At 57.8% G+C, this 12,202-nt stretch overlaps 1 protein-coding gene across 2 annotated transcripts in view; it reads right to left on the reverse strand.

The window, feature by feature from the left end:
- The window catches only part of NRXN2 (neurexin 2), a 96,522-nt gene that overhangs the window by 38,578 nt on the left and 45,742 nt on the right, over nt 1–12,202 (reverse strand). For both annotated transcript variants that reach the window (XM_072970216.1, XM_015249883.3), the window contains exons 10-15: nt 8,379–8,405; nt 6,784–6,903; nt 6,025–6,406; nt 5,205–5,395; nt 3,350–3,523; nt 2,858–2,977 (exon numbers count right to left, since the gene is read on the reverse strand). In XM_072970216.1, the coding sequence (XP_072826317.1) occupies nt 2,858–2,977; nt 3,350–3,523; nt 5,205–5,395; nt 6,025–6,406; nt 6,784–6,903; nt 8,379–8,405 (1,014 nt within the window). The remainder of the gene's footprint in view (nt 1–2,857; nt 2,978–3,349; nt 3,524–5,204; nt 5,396–6,024; nt 6,407–6,783; nt 6,904–8,378; nt 8,406–12,202) is intronic.

Here is a 12,202-nt window from a genome sequence, read left to right on the forward strand (position 1 = left end):
AGAGAAAGAGGTGTGCAAGAGATCAATAGAGGCTGCGGAGACAAGCAGAGCAAGTGGAAGGAAAGATGAGAAATAGGAGGCAGAGAAGGGGAAGAGCTGCCTGTGGGAGAGACCGAGAAGGGCTGTGGGAGACACAGTGTCAGGAAGGCCGGGAGGAGCGCCCATCCCAACCTCAGCCCTGGGCCTTCAGTCCGTGCCAGGAAGTGTGCCTCCTCCTAGCTTCCTTCCTCTCTCATTTCATATTCTTTTTCATTCTGTCTCTGCTTTCCTCTCTCTCATCCTAGAGATGACTTCTCTCCCTCTGATCTCTCTCCTGCCCTCCCAGGGCAGACTCCTGAGCCTCGCAGAGACCCCTTCACCCCAGGGGTAATCCCCATGTCCCAGCTGGGGAAACTAAAGCCGCGCATGGGAAAAAGCTGTCCTGAAGGTCAGACCCCTCCTCATCCCAGTCTCTTTACCACCAGGCAGCTCCACACCCCAGGCCCCACCCTCTAAGGATGCTTGGGCCATTCCCACCCTCCTCCTTCTCTTCAGGTGCAGGGGCCAGGGGCACCCAGGGCTGCCTCTGGGGCCTTCACACTCGGGGGCGGTGGCTAGCAAACAAGCCTTTCAGCCAGGTTCCTGCCTGACCATGCGCATAAACGGTCTGAAGAAGACCCACCACAGAGAGACAGCACGAACTCGAAAGAGCCAAGCCTGGAGAATCGGGAGGAGGCACAACTTCAAGAGAGAAGGGGGTTATGGCTTGATCCCCAGATTCCTGCCTTGCCCTTTGTGGGGCAGAGATCTCAGAGGTACCCCAGGGCTAGCATTCAGAGGCTCCCAGATTGCACCCACCTTGTCTTTACCTTCATGGCTCTGCTCAGGCTCTGCCGCCAGACACACAGACCAGTTCTCACAGACAGTGAGACTTCCCAAGATGTGCCCAAACCCAGCCCCAACTCTCCCTGCCTCCCACCTGCCTGGAACCCAGAGAATTTGCTCCTAGCTCTCTTCCCACCCCTACTGAAAGATGACTTGACTCCCTAAACCCCTATCCCTCGCTATGCTCCCTTCCAGAAGACTCCATCGGGTGGGAATGTCATAGTAACAATGGGCACTTGATCCTGATCCCCTGCACCCAAGGCAAGAAATGCCTATCATTGGCATCACCTCCACCCCCACCACCCCACGACTAAATGAGCAGCAGGGACAACAAACTGGGTTAGGAGCGCCTGGGTTCTGGCTGTGCTCTGCCACCAGGGCCCTGTGATACTGGGCAAGGAAGTGCCTCTTACTGAGGCTTTAGTCTCCTTAGCAGTTAAATCAGACAGTTGGTCTCCATCCTACTGCCGTCTCTGAGGAACAAATTAAAAGGGCTCCGTAAGCTGCAAAACACTAAACAATCAGTGGGGCTTGTTACTCTAAAGCAGCAAAGTTACCACCATCTCCAGATCTCTTGTGCAAAGCTGAGTAAGCTGGAGAACAAGAGGCCCAGCCCCAGCTCCGGCTGTTCTCCCTGGCAGCCAGGGCTGGAGTGCCCCTGGGCTGGCCACTGGGGGCTTTGGAAGGTACGAAGAGTGGCAGATGGGACAAGAAAAATCCTGGGGGACAGGGCAGGATGTGGAGGTACCCAAGGATGGGCCCTGCCTGAGAGCACCAGGAAAGTGCTGAGGGAGCTGGGCTAGTCATTCTTACAAAGGAGAAGGAAAAACCAAGACCTGCCCCAGAGCAGTAGGTCGTCTATCCCGGAAGAAGCCCAGGACCCTGCCCAAATGACTAAGGGTCTGCAGTGTGGCACAGAGGCAAAGGCACTGACCCCCGTTCTCAGCCCAGATCTACTATTCACTGCTCCGGAAATCCGCTGACCCCTCCAGGCCTCAGTGTGCATATTTGTAAAATGGAGAAGCCCCATCCTCCTGCGCGCATGCGCGTGTATGTGCTTGCGTGTGTGTTTGTGTGTGTCTTTTCCCAGACAGCTGACTCGTCACGTCCCTGGTGTCTCAGCAGGGTTACCCTGAGGGAGACCATTCAAGTGATGCCTAAGGAGGCTGCACTCTCCCCAGCCGCTGTCCCCAGCCCACCGCCCTCAAGCAGGAGGCTGTCTCTCCCCCATTGCTTCCCTGGCTGCCCTCCCTCTGCCAAGCTCTAACCAGCTGCTGGCCACCAACCACTAGGGACTGGAAACTGCTGCTGAAGCTGCCCTCTCTGGGGAGGGGCCTCAAATGATATGCAAGTTGGCAGCAGATGCCCAGCCAGGGAGAAGAATCAGGCGAGGACATAAGGGAGTGTCCTTGTGGCTCCAAGGGACACCCTGCAGCTGGGATTCTTGGGAGAAAAACAGGGAACTGAATGGCCGGCATCCAGGGAAGCCGGCTGTCCAGAGGCCTGGCCTCCTGAGAGTCTCCTGAGCCCATCTTCTGGGATGTGGGCCTCCTCTGGGCAGGAAATAACAGGTTTCCACTGCACACTTCTGAGGGTGCCGAGGAAAGGGGGTACGGGTCAACACACACCCCTGCCCTGTGCAGTCGTGTGTCTGTGTGAGCTACAACATGTGAGGCCATCGCCAGGATCATGTGGGGAGAGCAACGAGGCTGACACTTTTGCCTGGGGGTGAGGGGAGCAGTGTCCCACCAGCTCAGAAGGAAGAGGAGAGGCCATCTCTCAATGATCACCCCAGACATTCAGGCAGCAGCAGAAGAGAGGAGACTTCGAGAGAGGACGGCAGCCGGCCGCTCTCCTTGGTCTCTAGTGACCAGAAAGGATGAGAAGGATGCAAGCAGCAGGCTCTCAGAGACCCTCCCTCCTCTGGAGCATCCCTGGGGCTGGGAATGGACCAGAATCTACTCTGAGCACCCCCAACCCTCCCGGCACTCACGGTCATTGCAGATGGGGCCTCCATAGGAAGTCATGGTGCAGTCACAGGTGAAGCCGTCCCACTGCTGCAAGCAGACGCCCTGGTTGGCACAAGACTCCTCGGTGCAGGTGGTGCTGGGGCCTGAAAGAGGCAGGAGGAAGGAACACCCCCCGCTCAGTTAAGCCCCCTCCCTCCCCAGGAGGTGCAGAGGCTGCGGGGCCAGGCCTGAGTTCTGCCGGGCTGAAAGGGCCAAGTACAGTGCAGGGGTGGGAGTGAGGATGGGGGGCAGCTCAAGGACTGCTAGTCTTGGCCTGGAACTGTGAAAAGGGGCCAGAGTGGGAGGCAATAGGGAGGGCAAGTGACCCTTGACCTCCACCCATACCCTGCCCCAGAGCTGTGGTGCCAGGCTCCTGCAAAGCCTGAGAGGAGGCCACTCCAGAGGCCTGGTGTGCCTCTACAGCTGGCCCCCTGCAGCCTGCAGGGTCACACCTAACTCCCAAACCCCACACTCACCGTCACAGCCCCTCTCCACCTGCCCGATGCGGTGCAGGGCATCGGCGATGAGGTCTGGGAGGCGCCCGTTGAGGTCCACTGAGGCCAGGCAGCCCTGAAAGCCATCCCGGGAGGCCACCAGCTTGGGCAGGTTGTTGAACATGTTCTTGCTCAGACCGCCAATGTACAGCTCCCCTGCAAAGGGAGCAGGGTCAAAACCTCGGCATCCTGGTCCTTGGGTCCCCATTCCCCACCCTGGACATCGGCAGCCAACTGTCAGGTCCTCCAGCCCCATGGTGTCCCATCCTGGACCCCAGCTTCCTCACAGAGATCCAGTGGCCTGCAGATGCCCACCCCCTACTCTTCCCTCTTCCTTCTTCACTTTGCCATCTGTCTGCTCCCCTTCCAGAGAAGCCCAGATGCCCAGGGAGGGGGGAGCAGCTGGAGGAACCTGCTCCGTGCTCTCTCCCACACATCTGATTCCAGTTCCGGCCTGTAATCAGGGCTTTTCATAGCTGTGCCGCCCAATCCCCTCCACCCCCACTCCCTCCCTCCCAACGTCTCCCATTCCCAGAACTCCTTCAAGCCTCTGCCAGCCTCTCCCCACTCTGAGTTCTCTTCTGGGGGTTCTAAGCCCAGCACCAACCCCCCAACAACCACTCAGGCTTGACCTGGGCACTGTGGGTAACACCGGAAAGAAGTTCTCCTCAGGGACACTGATTCCCCACATCATTGCCTGGCCACAAAGGCCCCAACTCCTTAGAAATCTCGGCCAGCCCACAGCAGAACTGCACCAAGACATGGGCCAACCCTGCTGCCCTTGCTGTGGGCTCAATGCAACACAAGATCAGCCCAGACCACCCCTGGGTTTGCTGCCGCTGTGGATTATCTGAGGCACACCGCCACCTTCCGGGAGGAAGGAGAATTGGCAGCACTATGCCATCCGACGTGGCCCAGGATCTGACCAATCTTCTAGTTCCAACTCCGTGGCCTGCTCACTTTGGGACCTCAGGCAAACCATGTAGCCTCTTGAAGCTCCTGTTTCCGCCTCTCCAAGAGGGATTGAATTCAATAGTCTTTAAGGACCCTCCCCAGGCTGGGACAGTCTAAGTCACACTGACACCAGGGGCTCCTATGGGACTGAGGGCTGCTTTGGGCATGTGAAGGTCGCTCATGTTGCCCCAGTGAGCCCTGGAGAAGCTGCAGGCCTTGTCCAACACATCTGTTCCAACACCCAGTCTCCAGGATCACCCTCCTCTTCCCTCTTCTCCCACCCGCCCCTTCTAGGGGCAGGCAATGACCACTTCAGCAGCTGTGAAAAGGCCCCAGGTGAATGGGGGACCATGATATGACACTGAGCCCTCCAGGGGGGCCCAAGCCCAGCCAATGCCCAAGGAACATGACCAGGACAGCACGCAAGGACCCAGCAACCGCTACTCCTTCCTCCTCTCGTCACTGCTCCCTCTCACCCAATGAGGAAGGCCTCTGCCAGGACACTAAGCTCCCCGTTCTCTCTCCAGCCCTCAAGCAAGGCAGACTTCTCAGCCTTGGAGGGCCAGGAGGGCTTCGGAAGCCCCCGGGCTGCCTACTCTCAGCTCTAGAGTGAAGCCACCGATCTCCTCACAAGACAGACACATCCTGCGGCCAGGCTTTCAGTGTTGAGAGGGCAGCCTCGCAGGATTGCTGAGCAGAACATTGACAGGAAAATTTCAGGCTGGGCACAGTGGAGAATGGAAAAGAGCGAGGAAAACCATGGGTGGGGGAAGAGGGAGAATCACGAGAGTGAAAGAGCATCCCAGGTCAGGGGTACTCTTGAAGGGGCCGAGGTGGGTATCTGGACTAGGGCCAGGCCTTCTCCAGAGGCCCCAGGCCCCACCTTTGAGATCGAGGTTTCGGGCGCCATTGGAGTGCTGCGTGACAGTGCGGGAGTCAATCTTGAGCGTGTGCACGTTGCCTGGGTCCCTGGACACCACCACGTTGTGCCACTGGTTGTCATTGACTGGTTTGTCTGAGTTCCCCTTCATCAAGGACGGGCCATTCCCCAGGTCAAACACGTAGTGGATGTACCTGCCCCACAGTACGGAGGAGACACTGGGTCAAGGTTGGGACAGTGCTGGGAAGACGGGATAAGGAGGAGCTATGTCTGTCAGGGGGCCTGGGTGCCGCGGGAGAAAGGGGTGGAGAGGGAGACCTCATAGTGGAGGGACCCAAACCAACCACACGAGGACTCAGATGTGAGGTCCGATCATGGGGGAATGTGGGGAGGGAGGGCTGCAGAGGACCTGACTCCTGTGAAGGCTCAGAAGAGAAGCTGGTTGAGGGGAAGACTTGTGGAGGGAGCGGGGTCCTCTGGGGGCAGGGAAAGACCTGTTGTAGGCTGGGGGCCTCTCAGGCAAGAGAGGCCATAGGGACACAGCCCTGTCTTCTGCCTGTAAAAGAGCCAGAAGGCCTGAGACAGGACAGTGACTGGAGAACAGAGGTACCTGGGAAAGCCCTGGCAAGGAAGTAACTGGGGAGTCACCAGGGTGGAAGAGAGGTAGCTGCTTCTCCATCGTGCCTGGTGGCTGGGGACCTGAATCTTGACTTGTGGTCTAGGGGGAATGGACATCTCAGCCAGTGGCTGGGGGAGATGTATCCTGGTCATCAGGGGAGGGGGGACCACGTCCTTGACAGTGGTGCAGTGCCCAGCACCTCACCCCTTGACCAGCTCGATGACAATGAAGTCGTTGCCGTTGCCTGAGTTGAACAGGAGGAGCCCGTCGGGGGCCGTGGTCTTGAACTGGAAGAAGAGGTGCATGGAGGCGTAGGCTTGGAGTGTGGCGAGCGCCAGGTAGCTGCTGCGACTCTTGAAGGTGACAGGATCAGCCACAATGGCACGCAGTCCGAAGCGAGCATTGAGCTCACAGTAGGTGATGTCGCCGTCCTTGCACTGGTCCATGTAGGGCTGGCCATTGAACACCAGCCCGCTCAGGTGCCCGATGAAGTTGGAGGGCACCACGGAGATGAAACGCCGCTCTGTCATGATGCCCGTCTCAATGTTGTGGAACTCCAGCCGCGTGTGGGCTCCTGCCATCTGTCCTGCTCGAGACAGGAGACGGAGATGGGCGCGTGGCTTTTGGGCCTAGACTATGGGGTCATTTCTGGGGCTGGGTCTTGGGTCCCCAAGAGCCTCCCCTCCCCTCAAGGGCCACACGGGAGAGACATCAGCAAACACCCGCAGGTGGGTACTAGCAAGCCCAGCTCCTGGGTCCAGGAGGAGCTGTGGGACCCTAGGCTAGGGCTGGCAGGCTTGCAGGGGGTGCTGCCTGTGGGGAGTTAAAATGGTCCCTGGGGCCCAGGACCCCATGAAATACCTCTCCGAGGGGAGAAATGGCAGCAGCAGCTTGCCAGAATGCTGCCCCAGGCAGTGGTCACCAAGAATAGGGCCACCACCTCCCTGGTCCCAGACCACCTACCCTCCACGGTCACGTTGTCCACAGACAGCTGCAGGCTCTTGCCACGCCGCACCACCCTCACCGTGTGCCACTCATTGTCATTGAGCTTGTGCCCCGCAAAGAGCGTCTCGGGGCCTTTACCTGTGGCACCAAGGGGGGAGTGAGCATGACACCTCCACACGCCCACATATGGCTTCATGTACCACCCCAGGCACACAGAGCCTCACCACCGCACACACACCTGCACACAGGTACACACATCCACACAAACCCAGCCATAACCCCAGACACACTCAGTACTTCCACACTTTGTGCAACTTCCCGGGGTGCCGTGCGAAAAGAATACCCTGTGAGTGGTGCCTCTGGAGTTGTGCCCTAAGATCCTGTGCCCCGACACCCACACCTACAACCAACATACTCTTCCCTAAGTCTCCTAAGGACCTTCAGTGTCAATGTGTGTAGCCAGCAGCTAAATTCCCAGCATATATTCATAGGCCTAAAACAAAATTAAAGAGCCTTACCACACACCCAGATGTGATTATGAACCCACAGCTTCTTTGCTGGCAGTGAAAACTCCACACAGACACACACGTCCCCCATCTACAGAGGGATCCAATGTGACCTTGCTGCACATGCCTGGTTAACTCCACACACCCGGACATGCACTCTCATACATGGCACATCCAGCACGACCAGAGAGGGGAATGTTTCTTAGGAATTGACTATTTATTCAAGACCTGGATTAACCACTTCTGAGACTAAAACAAAACATATTCAGCTTTAGAATGGGGCTACACTCCATTTGCAGCACTCCCAGTTTACCCCCGGGCCCCTCAGTTCTCTCACCAGCAGGGACAGGGTTCACCACGCATGTGCAAACAGGTGCCAGACACACAGAGATATGCTAAGTACACACTCTCTGCCTGTGGCTGCCGTGTCCCTGTGCTCTCTTACATGACCTCAGGGCACAGCATGCAGACACTCATAGAGACAGAGCATTGACTCCAGGCATACTGGGATGCTCAGAAATGTCCACCTCCACTCTCCATCTCACCCCTGCTGAGAGCCTCACTGTCACCTCTGAAAATGCCCCCATTTGGCAGAAACTCACCCCCTACCCCAAACAGGGACTGTGGAGGGCTGAACTTTGAGGCCCTGAGCACGCTCGCCTCCCACTTGCCACCTGCTCTCATCTTCTTTCCCATGTGCCTCGCTCTCCCCCTTGTGGCCACCTCTGGAGATGCAGTGGGATAGCCCAGCCCCTCTCCGGCTCCTTTCTGCCATCCTGCTGTAGGTGCCACCAAGCCTTTGTCCCACCCTCCTGAGGACTTGAGATGATGAGGTTTCCAGGCGTTTCTTTCCCCGGTCCTGGTGAACATGCTGACCCCAGACCCTCCACCAACTTTCCCTGGTTCAGCTTCATTTGGCTCATTCTGCTCTCCACAACCACATCACCACCATCCCCACCACTCCAGCTCCCCTCTCCACACCCACTGCTCATGCCTCACACAAGCCAGCGATGAAGCCTTCTCCTCTCCCATCATCCCTCCCCAAATCCCAGTGTCCAGAATCCCAGGCCCCTTGGGGCTCTGCAGAAGAAGAGGGAAACCACTTACTGGGTGCGCAGCCGACGCGCAGGCAGTCTGGGGGGGCCATGGGGCGGGCAGAGGGTGAGGGGAGACAAAAAGGTAGAACAAGTTTTTGGTTTTTTTTTTTTTTTTACATCCTTCACAGGGAGGGGTGTCTGCGGGCGGGGATTCCCCCTAGGGCCACTTTCTGGGGACCACACGTGCTCAGGTGCCTTCTCCCCTTCCTCAGTTGGATCCCTGTCCCTCCTTCCCCCAAGAGGGCTCCAACCCTCCCAGAGCTGGGAGGCAGGGCAGCCACATGGTGGGAAGAAGGCTTATGTCTCCTTTCTTAGAGGGGCTCACGCCTCTCATGTCTCAGGGAGATGGGCACCTTGGGAATCCCAGTCGTACAGGGGATCACTGTGGGGGCTGAGGGCTTGACCAACCCCACATCTCCCTATCTCCAAAAAGGAGATGGGTGGGGAGGGCCAGGGTCCCTGCATCCCCTGCTCTGGGACAACTCCCTGCTCAGAGCCCAGCTGTGACACAAACTCCCCGTGCCCTCTGGGCTCTGAGCTAAATAGAGGGGTCTGCCCCAGGGCCCCCTCCCCGTGGCCATACACCTCCCAAAGTCCCAGGGGGCTGGCACCATCCCTACAGGAACCTTCTTTCTACCCTTCCTAACCTGGAGGATGCCAGGCTGTCCCTGGGGGCCAGGGTTGTCCTCCACCCTGAAAAGGAACTAGTATTAATCCATTTTCCTAGGGAGGGCCAGCAGCTCATAGATGAGAGCCCTGAGGCCCCCAAAGTACAACTTCTACGGACTTTAGGAATGAATAGTCACCACAGCAAAATCTTCTGCTTCCTCCCCAGCCTGAGCATTGCTATCCTCCAATTCCAGTCTCAGCAGGCCCCATGTGGTCAGAAAGTACACTGTCTACACGGAGCAGCAGCCCAGAGCCCCAATGCCTCTGGCCATCTGCCTGGTGGGACACGTTACCCACATGTGAGTCAGCCAGCCTTGCAGAGGATAGAGCACCAGAGTCCTATGAAGTTGGGGCTTAGGGCCCTTTGGACACCTCTGCTGCTCCATCAGACCCAGACAGCCTGGGGCTGCAGAAAGTCCAGCACAATGAGGCAGAAAAGCTGAGTCCTAATCTCATTTTGTGACTGTGGGCAAATCTCTTCTCTCTGAGCCTCAGCTTCCCTCCTTGTGAGCTGAGGGACTTGAACAGGAGGATCCTGAGCTGGGAGCAAGAAACAGGTGTTCACTAAGCTGGCACCTTGCCTTTCAGAGAGGGGCAGTTTCCAGCCCTCTGTTAACAGCAATACCCTGCCATTCATCCTGTGGCTCCTCCCAGAACAGGGTCTGCCCACAACCCCAAGGCCCAGGAGGCAAAGTGGGGTGGGGCACCTGGCATCCCCTGGGCCCCTGAAGGTTCCTGCAGCGGAGGTCAAAGATTCCCCTGTGGCTCTGGAGGCACCGGTCCCCCGGGCAGTACGGCTGAGCTCCGCACGCGTTGTCAACCGCAGCAGAAGAGTGGGGGGAGCTCCCGGGACACTGAGCCACTGCCTGGCACCAAGGGAGGGCGGAAGGAGGTCAAGGGGCAGATACAGGGGAAGTCAGGAGTCATGAGGAGCAGAAGGAGGTAGAAAGGGTGCAGAGAGAAAAGAGGAAGTAAGAGGGAGCAGAGAGAAAGTGAAGTGGGACAGCGGGGGAAGGGAAGGATGTTGGGGTGAGGGTAGGGGTGCCAGGCCTGGAGTCAGGTCACGGGGGCTCTCTCAGGGCCAGCAGAATCTTCACCAATGAAGGGTCCAAAAAAGAAAAAAGGGGGCTGGAAGTGCAGGCTGATCCCCTGTTGGAGAAACGGCCTAGGGAGGAGCACAGTGCTTCCCCTCCCCAGCAGGGCATCGCCGGGAAGGGGGGCCCATCTGTCCGGAGAAGAGGTGTCAGCTCCAGGCCCACACCCTGCAGTGACTCCACCCTTAGGAAACCCCACTCCAGTGGGGTTTGAGGAGAGCAAACTCTCCTTGAAGATGGGCGTCCCAGGAGGGAGCCAGCACCATCGCAGAGGAAAGCCAAGAACTGCCGAGGAAGTGGGAGAAACAGCCCTCTGGTGCACACACGCAGCCAGAGCACAGCTCAGGGAGCTTTAACTACTAACCTGTTAACTAGTAACCTGGGCCTCAGGTTCCACAAATGGACAGAAGTGATCGGTCTTCAAAGACCCATGAGGGCCCAGGCTGGACATGGAGACCAGGGTGATGGTATGAATGTATGATAAGACAGATGGGGAAAGGTCATCTGTATGGAAAGGAACTCAAGGAAAGAAGCCAGACTTCATTTTCTGCGCCACCCCCCGGGCCCTGCAGATTGGAGGCGTGGGAGAGGGGACCAAGGCTCCTATGCAAGGAGCCTCAGGAGCCCACTGGCTGGAGTCTCGCAGGTGACATCACAGAGTGCGGCGTGCACTCCAGGACAGCCCTCGTTCAGAGCTGTCTTCCCCAGCAGCCCAGCCTCAGAAGGAGCTCGAGAACTGCTGAACAGCCCCAGGTGGGAACAAGGCACCGTCCGGAGCCCAGAGATTAAAGGGCTTTGGAGTGTAATGTGCATTTAGCCTGGCTTACAACATAAGCAAGAGTCAGACTTGCTCCGTACAGCTCAAGAGGGCAGAACTAGGTCCACAAGTGGGAATTTCAGAAGAGGAGGCTGCCACCAGGAAAGAAAGACCCAGTGATTAGAATTGTCATTTCAGAGGTAGGAAGCTCCTGACACGGAAGGTGTCTGGACAGAGGCGGAGAGCCTCCCATCAGTGGGGAAAGGCACAGGGGATGCACATATGGGGAGGTGACCTCTAAGGGCCCCTCCAGCTTGGAGATTCTTCCATTACAATACTTCACTGACAGCTGGGACAGCCGACGGGCACACCTGGAGGAAGGCAACTCCAGGCAGGCAGGGCAAGGGTAGGGGAGTGACAAGGGGCAGGCCAGCTTGGGCATTGGTCCCAGAGGCTACACCCAAGATAGAAGGAACCCAGGAACTCAGGTCACACTGGAATAGAGTGATGAATCCAGTGACTCTGTGGTCCTCTAGGGACAGAGACCAACCACCCTGCTCAGGGACTGTAGACAGCAGAGCTCCAGGAAATGGCTCAGGGTCTGAGACACAGTGGAGGCCGGGCCCAAGGAAGGAGGCAAATCCAGTATGTCCGGCATCCTCTGCCTGGAAGGAAGCCGCAGCCTCAGGCCTTCTCAGCCCTCTCCGGCGAGCAAACACTCGGTCACCTGAGACTGGCACGGAGGAGGCTCCCAGGAGTCCCACCACGTAGTCACAGGCAGCTCCACTCTCTTCAGAACCCAGCACCGAGTCTGTGTCATTCCAGTGAGCACCTGATGATCTACATAGCTGCCTGTGGAGGCCTGACTTCCCTCCCTACAAGATGAGACCACGAGCCCAAAGACCAAGCCCACCAGGTTCCTCTCCATCCTCCAGCAGCAAGTCCAGACTGGAACCAGGGCCTCGGTGAAGCAGGCCCTGGGTAGCAAGCAGGATGGGGATCAGAATGGGGCCCCTAAGGTGGGGCCAGATGGGGTCATGCCATGTGGAAGCAAGCCCCGGGACTGGCTCTACGCTGAGGTCCCCTCTCCTGGTACCACTTTCCCTCTGGTCGGCTGGGTCCATCTCCACGCAGGTGTCTTGCATCTATGTAACGTCTTCACTCCCGTGATTCCATCTGAGCCTCAAAACCACCACAGAAAGCAGAGTGAGGATTCTTAACCTCATTTTACAGATTGAAAAAACAAAGGCTCAGAGAGGGGAAATGATTTTCCCAGCCATCAAGGAGACCAGGGCTAGGACCCAGATTTTCTGG

This window comes from Vicugna pacos, chromosome 10, assembly GCF_048564905.1.
Source record: "Vicugna pacos chromosome 10, VicPac4, whole genome shotgun sequence".
NCBI classification, from domain to species: domain Eukaryota; kingdom Metazoa; phylum Chordata; class Mammalia; order Artiodactyla; family Camelidae; genus Vicugna; species Vicugna pacos.